This window comes from Odocoileus virginianus, chromosome 34 (genome assembly GCF_023699985.2).
Source record: "Odocoileus virginianus isolate 20LAN1187 ecotype Illinois chromosome 34, Ovbor_1.2, whole genome shotgun sequence".
NCBI classification, from domain to species: Eukaryota; Metazoa; Chordata; class Mammalia; order Artiodactyla; family Cervidae; genus Odocoileus; species Odocoileus virginianus.
The window spans coordinates 7,216,131-7,233,723 of NC_069707.1; the positions used below are offsets into that span (position 1 = coordinate 7,216,131).

Sequence of the window (17,593 nt, forward strand, 5' to 3'; positions counted from 1 at the left end):
TGATGGCAACCCACTCCAGTACTCTTGCCTGAAAAATTCCATGGACTGAGAAGCCTGGTAAGCTACAATCCATGGGGTCGCAAAGAGTCGGACACGACTGAGTGAATCCACTTCACTTCACTTCACCCACATGAAGAAGCATTGCTATGCCAGCACAATCTGGATGTTCTGCATCCAGCCACCTGTTTTTGTTGATGCTGTTGTTGTTCAGTCACTAAGTTGTGTCCAACTCTTTGTGACCCCAAGGACTGCAGCACGCCAAGCTCCTCTGTCCTCCACTATCTTTCAGAGTTTGCTTAAACTCATGTTCCTTGAGTACATGATGCTATCCAACCATCTCAGTCTTTTGCCTTCAGTCTTTCCCAGCATCAGGGTCTTTTCCACTGAGTTGGCTCTTCCCATCAGGTGGCCAAAGTAGATGGATATTAATTTTTATTTTCTCCAGGGAAGGGAAGATTTAGCCCTTAAAAACCTAGCACCTGATACCTTTTATACCACCTACCTGAAGGGGACCTCTAGGGGTTGAAACAAACGGATCCTAGTGTGTTTTCTCCCTTAGGATTTAGCACAATATTCTCATGGTTATCTACATAAAAGAAGCATGTCTGTGTATATCAATAATCTGTGTGCACCAAAAATCAACTGAGCCCTGGAGAATTTAAATGATTTCACTCAGACTTCATTGCTCTTCTTAGCATTAGTTCTGAAAGAAAGGCAGTTTTCCTGGTGGGCTGAAGAACTAGCGGGTTGTCATGGTAACTGCAGCTCTGGATTAAGAGTAACACCCAGAAATTCCTGCCGGGGAGTGGGCGTGCAAGGTTCTGGAAGCTGTGCCCATCACAGCCTCCACAGCAAGGAACACTTTCACAAAGAGCTAGGATTTTCTCATTTATTCCCAGTAGGGAAGCACAGTAATTTGGATTGCAGAGACTGATTTTGCCAAAAACATAGGGGTGGGCCAAATGGCACAGGAACAAAACACTTGAAAAAGTTGCCATCTTCCTCTCTCACACACGGACAGACTGTGAAGATTTCAAAGATGGGTATTAGAGGACCATTCTCCTGGCAAGTGTTCAAAAAAGCAGGAACAGATGCACACTCACTCTCTATTCGATCAGAGAGAGAAAGACCCAGAATGAAAGTAATTGAATTAGGCATTTTCACAATTCTCACAAAAAAGATCAAGCAATATGAACAGAATAAAAGAAGCCTGTGTGGCTTATTCATTTAGTTTTGTATTTTCATTAATTTTGTTTGTGATGCCACCAGGGCCTGGGCTAGGTCAGGAAAAGGCAAATGCTTCTCTGGATTACCACGGTGTGCTGGGGCTGGAAGACGAGGACTGTCGTTTCCAAGGGCAAGGATCAGCTTTTGAGAAGGAAAAAGGGAGGGGTCCCTGGTTCCCAGATTACATAACTAATGAATGAGGGCTGACGTGACTCTGTCATGACTATGTGAAGCTTGGAACTCTCCCTCTATTGTTGTGATCGGCATCATTTTGCCTGGGGAGTTTGCTGGAATTTCAGCTTTAGGGAGAGTGGACCAGGTGAACAGAAGTGCTTTGGTTCTGTGTCTGGATCTAGAACGTTCCTCCAGGTGGAGAGGCCAGTGGCTGGAGGGGGACACCTGGGTCTCTGGCATGGCTGGCCCGTGTGGGACCCAGCTGGAACAGGTGCTCAGCCACGGCCGTCTCTAGAAAGAGCAGGGGGCCAGTGATCAGGAGGGCTGGTGTCTGACTTCCAGACAACGGATGGATGAGTAAAGACACAAGCAGTGATCCTACTTTCAAAAGAAGGTAAACAGGGGCCAGGGCCTCAGTGGAACAAGCTACCATTCAAGTCCAGATGAAGACCTAGAGTAGAAACCGGGGACTGAGTAAGTTGTAGACATGAAATATGTACAGTGTTCTGCATGTGTGTTTGTGTGTGTGTGTGTGTGTTTTGAAGGAATATCACTTCATATTGGACCTTCAAATCAAGGCTGGAAATGTTAGTTTTTTAAAAGGGAACTAGGGATTGAGGAAGAAAAAGAAAGCCTAGTAGGCACCTGGTGGAAGGGGGGTGCCTGCAGCTTGTATCTGACACCAGGAAATCCTATGTCCCATTCTCTAGACAGGCCAGGCATCCCATGTCTTCTCGCAGGAGTCAGGGTCCATGTTGGTCTGGGAGAGATGGTGAAGCTAGAAACTGAAGACCTTTGGCATCCACCCCTGGGCACAGCTGGGAAGGTGAAGACCAGCCTAGTGACAGGGTGACCAACTCACCCTGTTTGCTTGAGGCTCTCTGAGTTTAGCTTTGAAACCAGTTTTCTACAGATCTCCTGGTCCTGGACACTCAAGGACAATTGAGCACCCTAGTGGTCACCATCTGAGTCCATTAGTTGTCCTGGCTTCTGCAGATCTCATTACTCGTTAGAAAGACGTCCTTAGACAGTGGGACTGACTGATATCACTGTATGTACATATGTAATGACATATATATTTGTATTTGTATCTGGGTATCTTCCTAGGTGGCACAGCGGTAAAGAATCTGCCTGCTAATGCAGGAGATGCAAGAGATGCAAGAGATGTGGGCTTGATCCTTGAATTGAGAAGGAAATGGCAACCCACTCTAGTATTCTTGCCTGGGAAATCCCATGGACAGAGGAACCTGGTGGGCTACAGTCCATGGGGTTGCACACAGTTGGACATGATTGAATGACTGAGCACACACACATGTATTTATATTTATGTGACACTGATGCTGAGTGCTTTCCACTCACAGTTCTGATGTACACTGTACTTCTCAAGCCTTCAGAGCAAGAAGCATACTGCCTGGTTATTTCACGAGGGCCTCTGGCGGGTGAGTGTCAGGGAGAAGGCCTGTCTCCTAGGGTTCCTCACACAAAACACTGCTCTCCAGAAAGGTGCCCTGAAAATCTGCCTTGCCCGCTCCAGGGCGGAAATCTCATTCATCAAAGGATATGGGACTTGGATTCCTCGTCCAATTAAAGCCACGTGATGCTCTGAAACATTCTCCCTAGAGATCTATACCAATTAATGAGAGTCCTCAGACCTGGAAGATTTTTAGATCCAGTGTCCTTTAGTGGAAGAAATGTACTGTTTCATCACTCCGCTTGGGAAAGGAACTCATTCTGGACTCAACAGTCCTTCAGCACTGCTTTTATGGCTTTTTAAGAATTGCCACAAATGTTTTCGCCACGTTACGCAATATCTTCTTATTTTCAAAACATTAAAGACATGGGAATGAATTAGAACAATCCATTAAAATATACACCAGTTATAGAACTCAGGATATTTTCAAAGATATGTTTAAGTAGGGGCATGGTTAAATTAATTCTCAGCATCAAAGGTGCATTTTATCTTTGGTATATGAAGTGTTTTGACATTTTTTATGCATTCAAGAATATTCTAAATTAAAGTTAACATGGTGATATCATATTACAGTAATCATTTTTTTCTCTTTCTTATTTTTTAAACTATGGAAGTATAACACATTTACAGGAGACTTAGAAAATAGAGAACAAGGTTACAGAACAAAGTTACCTATAGTTCCACTATATATGACTACAGTAATCATTTTAATGTGTCATGTTAAGGATGACAGCTTTGCTGGTAGAATGGAATCATTTATTTTGTATGAAGTCAAAGAGCTCACATGGGCTTCATGACAGCTGGAATCATGGTGTGGTTCCTCTTTTGGAAAAACCAAAATTGCATTTATAAAAACCCCCTTTTGAAAGGAAATGTCAGAAACAGACATTCCCAAAGCTGGAAAGTCCCTCTCTGCAGCAATATTGATGCTTCTGTGACGGTTCATTAAAATGTAGGCAATATGGCAGCTATTAAGAGTTGGAAGTCTCTCTGGTAACCAAGGTAATTGAAAAATTAGCCTGACCCTTTTTAATGAGGTTTTAATAAATTCCATTTTGGAAATATATCAGAGGGGGATTGTTTACACCGATGATGGTCCCTTTGGGGTCAGAAAGCTCAAGTGTCAGTTTTTAATGTTACCCAAACATGTCACCATGGGAACTGCCCATGAGAGTGTTTCTGCAAGGATGAGCATCAGTGTAACATCTGATACTTACATCTCAACAAGCTGTGATTAGCTATGAGCAATGAATATAAGCACATCATAAAAATAAGGACATTACAATCAAGCCTTACAGCTTTTTGAGTCAGTAGGGGCATGACAATATTGCCAACAAATTTGGACACATTCAGTTCTGTGGTATTAGCTCTTTGTTAACTAGAGTTGTAACCTACTATTTTCCATGAGCATAACCCACTAAGAAACAAGAGGAGGAGGGGGGAAGAGAGGGATCTTTAGGAAAAGGATTTTTTTTTTTAATCCTTAAAAAAAAAAAAGAAACTAAAACTGCTGCCAGAGTTACTACTGATGTCGTTGTATAATCCAGGTCAGTAGGTGTCAATGGCTATTTCATCAGGGTGCCCGTTGACTATTGATAGATGATGCTGTCCAACAGGCGTCGTGGTATAAGACAATAGGCATTCACTGAGCTCATCCATCTGTGGGCTGCCTGGGAGACTGCTGATCCCGGTTTCAGGAGACTTTGCTAGAGCAGCTTTCCTCCCAATGTCCCTTAGTCTTCTGCATGCTCAGAAGGAGAGCCTGGAATGTTCTTCTCACAGTGATGGCTGAAGCCCAGAGACAAAGTCCAAGCGCGCAAACATGCTTCCTGACTCTACCGCATCACATCTGGTCACCTAGCATTGACCAAAGCAACCTGAACGACCAAGCCCCAAAATTGAAGCACAGGCTATACACCCCACCCATCTGAGACCAAAGCAGGTTACATTGCTGTGTCCACCATCAGTGCAGCCAGGAAGTACTTTCATTCACTGGAAATGAGGGGGAAGATGTTACTATGTCAAACAGCAATCTAATCGACTATAATCCAGTGTCATCTTGATAGCCAAAAATGTGTTGAATCACCAAACTCCACTCTGGCAGTTGAACCAGTACTGTTATGATCAGCTACATTAGTTAGCTTTGATGGCAGAAACAAACACCCTCAAATTTCTGTAGCATACTGAGACACATTTAGCCGACAACAGTTTTTACTGAGGAAACAATGATCTCTTGGCCACATTCCATATCTCGGCCCTAGGTCAGCTGTTCCACCTTATAGCTCTTCTCATTCTGGACCCATGCTGAAGGAGCAGCTCCAGTTTGGGATGTGCTGGTCTTGCAGCAGATGGAAAGGCAAGAGAGAGGTCAGAAACTCACGATGCCTTTATAGGTTCTGCTCTGAATTGGTCCCCTACCAATTCTGCTTCTCAAGCCTAAAATAGACCAGGTGCCAGGGATGGAACAGGCCAGGGTTGGGAGGTCGCTGAGGGTCTTGTGAGGACAGGAAGGTACAGCTGCTAGCTTTGCATCCCAGAAGATTCTTTCTAATTCATTCTAGCTTCACTGCGACCTAGAATGTCCACCCCTAGGATGAGGTGGGAACTGGACAGGTCTTGGTGGATAGGGTCACTTACACGGTAATAACTCCTTCCAAAAGTCAGGATTTACCGAAGAAGAGAGGTTCTGTGAAAAGTGGGCATGGGCGCCTTGATGGTATTCTATCCAGAGAGCAGGGATACCAGCTAAAGCAATGAAATGTTTCTGAAGGTGTGAAGTGATTTTCAAGGTAACCCTAACATTGACATGGGTGACAATCATCTGAGTCACCAAAATGTGAGGAACTGACAGCACTCTCTCCCACTCAGAAAATATAATGGGATCCTGCTTTGATGCTGGTGTTGGAGTTCAAATCAAACGTCTGCACTATTATCCAGTATTTTTGAGTAATGAAAGAGACATTTTGCGTATTATCATGCTTTGTGGAAACATTAAGATCTTTGAAATAAAAAAAAACAATGATGTTTGGCCTATAATTTGACTGAATTCAGCTATAGTAAGGTATTTTAAACGGAAATGTAAAATTCTTTTTCTTTTTAAGGATAATACTTTGCCTTTTGGCTTATGTTGTAAAATTTTTAAAGGTTGGAGATGGACAGGATCAGTTTGAAGACATTTGTTTAAGAAATTGAAGCCCCCTTTGACAAGCGGGTGATTACAAGCATGAGACTGGAGATTACAAGACAAATTTGGAAAACCTCATCATGCTAATGAGCAAGGAAGCTTTCAGAAACTACTAAAGGTGTGGCAGACAGACTCAGGAATCAAGGAAGATGAACCTTATCTGTCCAAAGACAGGGGTGATTTGAGCATCAATAAGCTAACAACAAAAACAAAAGACTGAAACATACACAGTATGTATAAATCCAGGAATCATAAGCAGGCTTTAAAAAAAACCCATAATCCACAATGCATTGATTACTCTTTGAGAATATAGGCAACCAACTCAGCAATGTGAAAAGAACAAGGGACTTCCCTAGTGGTCCAGTGGTTAAGAATCTGCCTTCCAAGGCAGTGGACTTGGGTTCAGTCTCTGGTCTGGAAACTAAGATCTCAACCCTAGCATTCTCCACCCCCAAAGTTTCTGGAAAAGCAAAAGTGAACCTACAGATTAAAAAGACCAAAGAGGCTTATCAACCAGAATGATCAGTAACTAGTATCCTAAGCCTACATTTGTAGCCAGGATGCTGGAGCAAATTCTCCAGAGAAACTGAAGTTTAATTCAAAATTTACTTTTAAATGGAAATCATCTAACTGTAAAAACTAGAGTTCCAGTGTCTTGGAAGTCACCAAACCCACAGTTTATAATCTTTCACAATCACAATCATGTACTGTGTTTAAGTATCTCCCTGCTGAAATGGTTGCCATCCTGCTCATGAACTCAAAGCGAGTCAGTGGGCATTGGGCTGGACACTCATAGGATGTGGAACAGCAGCTGTTCTTGTAAACCATCCTTGGGCCTCTCAGAAAGACTCATGATAACACGTGACGAGACTGGTTAATGCGGCATCCCTTCATAAGCCATTGGGACATAATATTTTTCTATACTCTTAAAACCTTGATTTAGATCTTACACTCTGGGATTTCATGTGCAATACCTTCAAGGTACTCATTGCATGAATAGAAAAAATACTCATTTGGCCGCTAAAACTGAGTACAAAGTATCATACATTTGATCCAGCTGTGGAGCCTGACAACGCGCTTGACCACTACAAATTGAGAGGCAGGGGGATGCCTTTTCCCCTAAAAGCACAGCTCAATGTGCTCAAACAACGACAGGGATCGACTAGTCTTCATGGTCAACAGACATGTTTTCTCTTTACCATTTATTTTACGATCTGTAAACCTCAAGGTGAGCATCTCAGGTGTCTCAGAGGTAGAGGACCCATCTGCCATGCAGGAGACACAAGGTGGATCCCTGGGTCAGGAAGATCCCCTGGAGAAGGAAATGGCAAACACTCCCGTACTGTTGCTTGGAAAATCCCATGGACATAGGAGCCTGGCGGGTTACAGTCCATGAGGTCTCAAAGAGTCTGACACGACTGAGCAGTTAAACAACAAACCTCAAGGTATTGGGTTGGCCAGGAAGTTCATTGGGGTTTGTCTGTAAGGTGAACTTTTTGGCCAACCCAATTCATCATGAACCTGCTTCCAACAGTGACAACTGGTCCGCTGAAACCTTTGTAAATCACAGAGCCCGCTTAATGTAAGAGTGAAAGGAGGCAGAAATCCAAATGCACCTGACCAGGCTCTAGGGAGCTATGAAGCTAGGGAGTTGACAATAAAACCCATAAAACCTATTTTTATCAGAACTTTTCTAACTAAACAAACTGAATGCTACAAAAGAAAACAACATTAATAAGAGTAATATTGAAAATTCTTCTTAAATATTCTCTTATAGTAATCCTTCTGTTATGGTGCATTCACTTAGTTTTTGCAGCTAAAGCAAAATTCTGTCTTTTTTTTAGATGCTACTCTCTAATTATCAGGCATTGCTTCAAATATATGTGTATGTATATATATATATCTCAACAGCATATTGAGAATCTTCCAAGAATGAGCTTTTACTCCATCACCCCTCTTTTCTCTCAGTGCAGTGATACAGAGGCATCCAAAACACCTTTGCTGGAGGAAGGAATGATGGAAGGATAAAAAGAAAGATGGGAGGGAGGGCAGACTGTCTAGCATGTGTAAGTCTAAAGGCTGAAACATGACATCTTTGTCCAAGCTCTGCTTGACATAGATAATATTTGCAAGACTAAATTTAAAAACAAAACTTTAGACTAAAATTGAATGTTAAGAAAAGATTTATAGTTTGTGTGAGTAAGGTGAATGAATGGTTAATTACTATGAGATCTAGTAATTTGGTACAACTAATAAAATATGGACTAAATGACCAATTCACTTCAGCAATAATGCTATTACTATTTTGCAATTACTTCTATGGTTCTTCCCAAGTTTTTTTTTTTTTTTTTAAAGTCAAACTATCAATGATTAGTCAGATGTTTGATAATATGTGGATGGGAAATTAAAATTCACGCACTTTAACAATACTTGTTACCAGTAATATGTAAAATTACCTCTGAGTAATTTGGTGAGAGGTATTTCCCATTGCATTTGGCAATGCTCCTCAGAATTTTTAAGGCTTTATCTCCTTTCTTTCGAGTAATCAGCCAGCGGGGAGATTCAGGAACAACCCTAATGAGAAGAAGTCTTTTTTGAGTTATGCTTGTGAATTTCAAAAATTTATGACTTGAGTTTCATTCAAAATGGATCTTACAATTAGATACACATTTAGAAGATTCTGAGAGCTTGGAATTAGCTCTCTGAAATGTAGATTACCTTTGCAAGCTTATACTGAAAGGGAAAAAATGCTCACTTGACAACTGAATCATTGCTCATGACAAAATAAATCAATATTACACTGCTCTTGCAAGAAGGCTATATTAGAATACATGTCCTCAATTACATAGAAGAAAAGAACTGGGATTTAATGAGCATTTAGGAAAAGGTTAGGAACCTAATTTATGTAAACTGATTTGCTCATATATTAAAATTAAATTAGAGGAATAATTAAAATATGTTAACTCTAACAAGAATCAAATGCCTACACCCATAATTTTCTGATAATTTAATTTTCTGAGGTTCTTAACATTTTCTTATTCCCCTGAGAATTCCTGAGTAACATTAATTTGCTTAGTAAAATATACAGAGAAGCAATCATGTTCACTGCATTTAAATTGCATGTTGAGATACTGGGAGGCACAGTCTGTTGCCTTGTGATTTTCATAAAAATGTTACAAAATAATAAAACATAATTAATACTCTATTTTAAATGTGTTTGGAATTTTATAATTTAATAATAAGAATTAGTCAAAAATCAATCAATAAATAACCTCTGAAAATTCTCTAGAAATTCTCAAAGCCCATAGCCATTCTGGAGATGTTAGACATCTCCGTAATCGCCTTCATGTCCATGTTTGTTTAGCAGCATACATTCTATGTGTCTGTTGAGCAAGAATAAATGTGATAATGACCAAAATCAAATTACCAGTAATAAAGGAGGAAGAGAAAGTTCGGTAGTGTGATGGCTAGCTGGATCCCTTGCCAACTGGGGATAAAGTAGGCAATTCCAGGAAGAATTATGATTCCAAGGGTGAAGAACATTTGAATCACTATTCCCACAATCCTTCTTTGCTTTGAACCTACTATTTCAGTCACTGAGGGAAAACAAGCACAGAGGTTAGAGAAGCTCAGTATCAGCTCTAAACAAACACAGAAACACAGACATCACACCTGTTACGTCCATCCATCAGCATCACTAGGACACTGTAAGTTCACTGTGCTCCCAAGCCCTCTGGTCAAACCCGGTGCATGTTCAGTCACTCAGTTGTGTCTGGCTCTTTTGAACCCTCACGGACAGGCTCCTCGGTGCATGGGATTTCCCAGGCAAGAATACTGAAGTGGGTTGCTATATCCTTCCCCAGGGGATCTTCCTGACCCAGGGATCGAACCCGCGTCTCCTGCAGCACCTGCTTTGCACCGCGTGGAATCTATTGGTTTCTATCTGCCCCTAATTCCATTCCGATCATCCTGGGGTATGCTCCCTTACTGCTGGTCTAAGGGCACAGCCAGGAAAGCTCACCGAGACTGACGTCTCCTTAAAAACACTTCAGAGAAGTTACCCCGCCTACGCCAGCCATCAACCATTAGGGCCCCCAGCTCTCTGCTTCCCCACCACTAAAAAGATCTGAAAGATCCCCAAAGTGGGCACCCCAAAGAGGGATCGTCTGGCAGTAACAGGAGAGAGTGGAAGCACACAGGTCTGGAGTGATAATCCAAGAAAAGGTTTCGCGTTTCCCTGGTCACAAATCCACCGTGACTCTGAGAAGGTGCCCATCCCAGACACGACTGGAAAGAGAACAGCCAGGACCTTCTCCAGTAACAGACGCAAGGAGCGAAGAGAAGTTTTTCTTCGCTTTACAGTCAGAAGCCCATCTTTCTGGGTATAGAAGATAGCAAAGGTTTACAAGTGAAGCCCCCGTGTTCAGGTCATATCTCCTGCGTGGTAAAAAGTGCTCCACTTGTGTGGAAGGAATAGAATCGAAGGGATAATATTTGAGAGCACAGCAATGTTAGCTCACATGGTATCCTAGAAATACATGGAAAATGCTTTAAAAATGTTTCAAGGAACTACTGAAATTTTTATAAAAATTCATCTCTGAGAAAGCAAAGCAAAGGCTTCCCTGGTTGTCCAGTGGTTAAGAATCTGCCTGCCAACGCAGGGGACACCGGTTCGATCCCTGGTCTGGAAAGATCCCCCATGCCATGGAGCAACTAAGTCCGTGTGCCACAACTTCCGAGCCTGCGCTTTGCAACCCACGAGCTGTGAGTCCATGTGCTGCAACTACTGAAGCCCAAGCTCCCCGGAGCCCACCCTCTGCAACAAGAGAAGCCGCCGTGAACAGAAGGCTGTGCACCGCAACTCCGAGTGGCCCAGGCATAGCCACGCAGACCCAGTGCAACCAAAGATACATGGAAAAAAGAAAAAAGAAAGCAAAGCAAGAAAGCATGTGACTGCAGTATGGCTAGAAAGTGCTAGAAAACGGTTTGCCCCAGTTTTTTGTGATGTTCCCTAATTGGTTTTCAAATATATACGTAATATATACCAAACACAGTGGTGGGAATTTTAACTTCTAAAGACTCAGCAGCTTGTCCCTCACCCTCCTATGTTGTGGGAGTGACCACGGCAGAAGGAGTGAAGCGTCACCAGACTTGCCGGAGGAAGGCCAAGCAGTGGCACTTCTCCCCGCCAAACCCTGGTTCTCAAACAGACAAGGAGACGAAGCCAGGTCTTACCGATCACATAGCAGGTCATCCATGTCCCCTTTCCAAACACGCCTTGTAGGAAGCGGAAGATCACAAACACGGGGAAATTGGGGGCAAACGCCACCACGACGCCGGTGACGCCAACACCAAAACACGATAGCAAGTAAATGACTATTCGGCCGTACCTTTTTGAGAATCAGAGAGGAAGAGATTACCTTAAACGTCTTTTTCAACACCATGAGAAGACGATCATTGTAAGTGTTGTTAAAAGAACTGCAAGTGCAGAACTTTCGTCCCCTAGAAGTTCCTGATCACCACGTCAAGGGTTACGGAAAGTGCTACGTTTTGTTTTATGGCAAAACCAGGGCAAGTAAAAACATATGCCTCTGAAATGACATTATGAAGTTTAAAGCACAGAAGGCATCCTTTGGGACTGCAGTTTTCAAGGAGATAAGCTTCTCCATCTCTCCAGGTCCTCATCCACAACGTTTTCTTGCATACGACCACCCTGGTGGCAGCTTGGACACTTCCTAGCATTTCTCCGGAAGGAGAGAGGCACAGAAAGTAGCCGAAATGGTCATGACAGCCAAAAGGCCTGGCCTTCAATCTTGGCTCAACCATATACCAGTCATGCAACTGCGGGTGAATTTCCATAGCAATTTCCATCCAGTTCACACAGTTTCTTGCTTCACAGTAGCGATAGAAGTGGTCTCGGTTTACCTAGGGTTTTAAATTCACTCTCTGCCTTTCCTACTGTCCTCCCACAGATATGTTGTTGTTTAGCTGCTAAATTGTGTCTGACTCTTTTGTGACTCTGCGGACAGTAGCCTGCCAGGCTCCTCTGTCCATGGGATTTCCCAGGCAAGAATACTCAGGTCAGAAAGGGAGGCAGGGACAAGGAAGACAGAGTCCTGCGTGTTGAACATCCAGGTATCCGCCATTGGTGTATGCATTGGCTTTTCACTTAAGCCGCACCATTTTCAAACTTTAGATTAGAAATGCCCTGGATATATAATAATATTTCCATAAGTATAAGAGGTACCTATGATGGGCCATGGTTTTTTGGAAAACTCTTTTTGCAAAGTTTTTGACTGGTAGAATGAAATACAATTTTCTTTTTAATTGAATGAAACAAATTTGTAAGGGGCTGACTTTAGGACTAAATCAAATCAAACCACAACTAGGGAGTTACTGAAGCACGTGGAATCATCTCCAGAGCATCCAGCCAAGCCAGCTCTCGGCCCAGACACGAAGTCACTGCCTTGCTGGTCTATGTTTGCTCTCAGACGTCTTCAGACCCAAGCGGAGCGGCCCCAGTGGGTTGTACAGTTCACGGGGTAAGGAGATGCAGTTTAAGAAGAAGGAAAGAATGAGTCCAAACAAATAGGTGTTCAGCATCATGAGTGGGGGCATGAAGACTCTTTTCCAAATGTAGAAATCATAGCTTCCTAATAGTCAACACGAAACATCTCCCTCTGCACAGGTACACATCATCTTCTAGACGTGAAGCAGCTGTCTTACCCATGCCTACCTGTCCGCTGCATAGCCCAAGGTGAACGCCCCGGCCAGGAAGCCCAGGTTCAGGATGGCTTGTGTGAGATCCAGCATCCAAGCATTGACACACACGAGGTCAAACTGGGAAGACAAAGAAACCCCATGAGAGACCCGTGGCAATGCTCCTCCTCAAGACACCTGATCTTTTGTAGCCTTAAACAGTTTTGCTCGCATGATCCTTAAAAACTCTTAAGTGTATCACATAGGTGCTTTTACAGTGACTTGTATCTTCTTTATCAGTTTCACTATCTGCCATCGATGTAGTTTTCAGTACACTATAAATGCTGACGTTTTAAAATCATTCTCCCAACTGTATCCAGTAGAGTACCGTCGCCATGTGAAAACTACCGTAATCCAGTGAAAACAAGTTCTGCAATAGTCTCAAATTTGACCCCAGTCTTTCTCCTCTTTGAATTCTTAGTTTCATTCACACATGGATATATCCTAATATTTTATGTAGAAAATATTGTGTTATGTATATAAATTGACATTTAATTAAATTTTATCCTGAGACAATGTTTCTAAATATTAGAATCCTTTCTGATTGTGTTATATTCTAGTTACTTTTAGAACATGATATAAGAACATAAGAAAAGATGAATCTTGAAAAACAAGTACTATCTGGAGTAAAATTTTATTGGAAATGCACCTCCCCGTTTCTAGAATAAGGTTAAGAAAACTCGGGGCTTTCCAGCTAGCTCATGTAATCTGTGGTTGAAGATTGTTTATTACTAGAATGAGTTAGGGCTCAACATCAATTCTATTCCTGATTTTTCATTTTTATAAGCTTATATGCCAAGAAAACTTATCCGTATAAATAAAGTAATGGGAACAGAGAGAGTTTTGTTACAGGATTGTTACCCGGTTCTATTGCTTCTTTCTCAATGCCAAGATTCACAGAACAATCCATCAATAAGCTCATGTTTAACTTTTCTATCAACCAACATGCCATTTAAGACTCCCACAGTCTTGTTGTCAGAAAAGAAACGGGAACCACCAAGCTCATAAAAAGGTGTTCAATCAAATCATTCAGGTCATTTGCTTTCTTTCCTAGTTACTTCCTTACCAGTATTCCAAATTGTCCCACTGGCTCCCCACAGGTTTTAAAACTCCAGGTCAGTACCTCACAGCAAGATGGGACAGAGGTAGAAGTCATTTTGCAAAGGGGGAGGACGTTAAGAAAAGACCTGTATCCTCAATGACTATATATCCTCGACACCATTCTGGACATGTGTGAGCTGAGGCTCTGAAAGCTGATTGCTTTTGAAGAATCCAGATCCCCCACCACATAACCATCTCTGCACACCTCCAAATGGCATGCTTGCCCCAACACGAAGAGCATTGCTCTAGACTGTAGTGTAACACGAAAATTAATGTTATTGGGATAAGAATTGTGAGTGGTCTTATAGATACACATTCCTAAGCAAGCTGCAATATTTATTTATAGAACCTGAATTCTTGTCTTGGTCCCACAGCTAATATATGACCTGTTGACCAATATAGCTGGAAAAAAGAAGCTGGAAGCTGAGAATTGTAGCTTGCACTCCTTCAATATCTGAAATACAGAACAAAGCATAGAAGATGTTCAATGTGTGATCCAGGTGGCATCATAGTGCTTTACAAACTAAGTTATCATAGCACTTTAACCACTTAAACCAGTTAAGTTTGGCTGGAAAAAAAGAAGCTGGAAAAAAGAAGACTCGGGGCAGTAGTAGCTGGCCCACTTCATAGAGCTACCGAAAAGATTGATGAAGACTAAAAAAGTAAGATTCTCATGTCTGACTCTTTGCGACCCAGTGGACTATAGCCCACCAGGATCCTCTGTCCATGGGATTCTCCAGGCAAGAATACTGGAGTGGGTTGCCATCCCCTTTTCCAGGGGATATTCTGACCCAGGAATTGAACTCGGGTCTCCTGCATTGCAGGCAGATTCTTTACTATCTGAGTCTCCAGGGAAGCCCCAAAGAAGTAAGAAGATACACATCTATGGATAGTAGTTGTAACTTAAAAGGGATTTATCATTAATATAGATGCTAGTTTTTTAAGGCACAACAATTTCATTTTAAGTAAACTTGCAGGAGATTATTCATCTGAAATAATTTCTCATTGAAATTAAGCATGTAAAGAACTCAGCTAGAATTAAAGTATGTAAAATCTCAGAAATCAAATAGGAGATTTAACTGCCAGAGAAAACATTCTGACTCAGAAAATATGCTGATATCAGCCAATGTCAAATGTAAACTCCCAAACGGTAGAAGCTGCTTCCTCCAGTTGAGCTTCAGACACCTGGATTAGCCGTAGGTATAGGAATGTTTCTCCAGTCCTTTTAATGAACATATTTAGCTCCTTTTGAATTGTGTGAATTAAGATGCCTCTAAACACTTATTAAATACACAAAAAAATTCTTTAATATAACATTGATGACATTTTTAACTCTCACATAAGAGGAGCTATCAAAAAAGTTTTTCCCATATTTCCTATGACAATAAAATTAATTTAAAAGTTTAAGTGGTTAATGTGTATGATAACTTAGTTTGTAAAGCACTATGATACCATCTGGACCATATATGGAGCATCTTCTATGCTTTGCTCTGTATTACAGATGTTCAGTTCAGTCGCGTCCAACTCTTTGTGACCCCAAGGACTGCAGCACGCCAGGCTTCCCCGTCCATCACCAACTCCCAGAGCTTGCTCAGACTCCTGTCTATGGAGTCACTGATACCATCCGACCTTCTCATCCCCTGCTGGGGGAGTGCAAACTACCCTTCTCAGAATCCTGGGCCAGCAGGGCCCGGTTAGGTTCTGCCAGTAGGGGGCGCTGGTGCAGGATGAGGAGGAGGGAGGCGGCGGCGGCAACGCTGGCTCCAGCTGTAGCAGGGACAGCGAGCAGTACAACGAGGACGAGGAGGGTATGCAACCCACTGCGGCATTCTTGCCTGGAGACTGCCATGGACAGAGGAGCCTGGTGGGCTACAGTCCCTGGGGTCGCAAAGACTCAGACACGACTGAGCGACTGAGCGTGCACAGTGCTTCCAACCACTCCCCGGCTACACGGGGCGAAGCGGCAGGCCCCCAGGCTCTGAGATGCTGAGGAGCAGGGCAGGGGGTCTGCAGGAGCTGTCCCCTCCTTGCTTCTCTGGATTTTCCAAAACAACTCAAATCCACACCTTTTTTCCCCCAACCCCTTCCTGCTTTATATACCTGGTTTCTTTTCTTTTTTTTTTTTTTTAATGACTGAGAGCCTGCTATTTTTCAAAAGCATGTGTGTGTGTGTATTAGTCGCTCAGTCATGGCCAACTCTTTGCGACCCCATGGACCGCAGCCCACCAGGCTTCTCTGTCCATGAGATTTTCCAGACAAGGATACTGGAGTGGGTTGCCATTTCCTTCTTCAGGGGATCGAACCCGGGTCTGCTGCACTACAGGCAGATTCTCTAACAACTGAGCTACAAGGGAAACCCTTCAAAAGCATAAAGTAAATTAATTTAAACAAATTACATACCTGGAAAGAAATGCATGTGCACACGAGTACACACACACACACACACACACACACACACACACATAGACACACACACACACTTAGGTTTCTAGCACAGGGAACAGACTGCAGTCACAAGACTGAAGGGCTTGGTTTTAACTCTTGCTCACCCAGTTGGGAGGCAGACCCCTGCCTCCTGAGGCGTGTGCGTCATGGTCAGTTCTGAGCTCACTGTCTGCTGCCCAAACAGCTCTGGGTCTGAGATGTTCTTATGCCTAAAGAGAGGTTGGCAGGCACTGAAGCCAAAGAATGTCATAGGCTAAGGACTTTTTCCTGAAAAAAAGTACTAAAATTTTGTTGTAGTTCCCAGGGAGACCTAAAACACATCTCTTGTCACACCTAACTAGGTATGAATCAAAGTCACAAACATTTATGTCTGTCCTAAGGCAATCTACCAAGAAGAACTGAAGCATCTCCTTTTTTATAAGTGTACACATTTAAAATTATTTTTAAATGCTCATAAATCCATTGTACCCATCCTGTTAATTTTCCTTTAAAGTAACTTTTATTTAAATTTCAACTCATTTCTACGCAAGGAAAATTACTCCCCTTGGCATGAGCAGAAAGCCAATCAGATAAGGATTCAAACAACTGTTTGTGGAATTCTGGAAGGATCTCATCATTTCATTTGCAGAAAGCACAACTCTAGCCTAATTAGATCGTTTCAAGGGGCTTCCAACCAAGTGCTTTTCTTAGCTTTTCCTAGATGTTAAAATCCAAACAGACATTATGTCAGCTTGAGTTGTAGTGATAAAATGCTGAATCAGGTCATCATCAGATATATGCTCAAGTTTTGACGTCTAAATTATCCTTAGAACCAGGGCAACAGAATATTTTCAATACACAAAGGTGTAAGGTGAAAATAATGCAGGAATTAAGGTGAAAATAATGCAGGGATGCAGGAGAGGGCTTGCCTGCTCCTGAAGCCACAGGGAGTGACCCCTGATGGCCGGCAGCTGACTTTTCCATAGACGTGCTGTTTAGTCTTGAACAAACTCTCACATAAGAGAGTCTAAGTTGAGAGGACATCACAGTATTTGACTCCAGCCACAGCCTTGAAAAACTATTCATTCTCTGTATTGTTGTGGGAGACAGAGAAGTCGCTGGAATTGAATGATAAGCTCCGAGTGCCTCTGCTTTGATTTTCTCAGGATGTGTTGTAAATCGAGCCATTCCTCATTAGCTCTCAGTTAAAAATCAACAGCCAACAAATGCTTCATCAGTGTTATTAACATCAT

General features: G+C 42.4%; 1 protein-coding gene across 3 annotated transcripts in view; it reads right to left on the reverse strand.

Annotated features, from left to right (window-relative positions):
* Window positions 1-17,593, reverse strand: part of SLC22A3 (solute carrier family 22 member 3) — a 92,660-nt gene that overhangs the window by 43,086 nt on the left and 31,981 nt on the right. For all 3 annotated transcript variants that reach the window (XM_070461429.1, XM_020876317.2, XM_070461430.1), the window contains exons 2-5: window positions 12,793-12,896; window positions 11,292-11,446; window positions 9,484-9,652; window positions 8,513-8,630 (exon numbers count right to left, since the gene is read on the reverse strand). In XM_070461429.1, coding sequence (XP_070317530.1) covers window positions 8,513-8,630; window positions 9,484-9,652; window positions 11,292-11,446; window positions 12,793-12,896 — 546 coding nt within the window. The remainder of the gene's footprint in view (window positions 1-8,512; window positions 8,631-9,483; window positions 9,653-11,291; window positions 11,447-12,792; window positions 12,897-17,593) is intronic.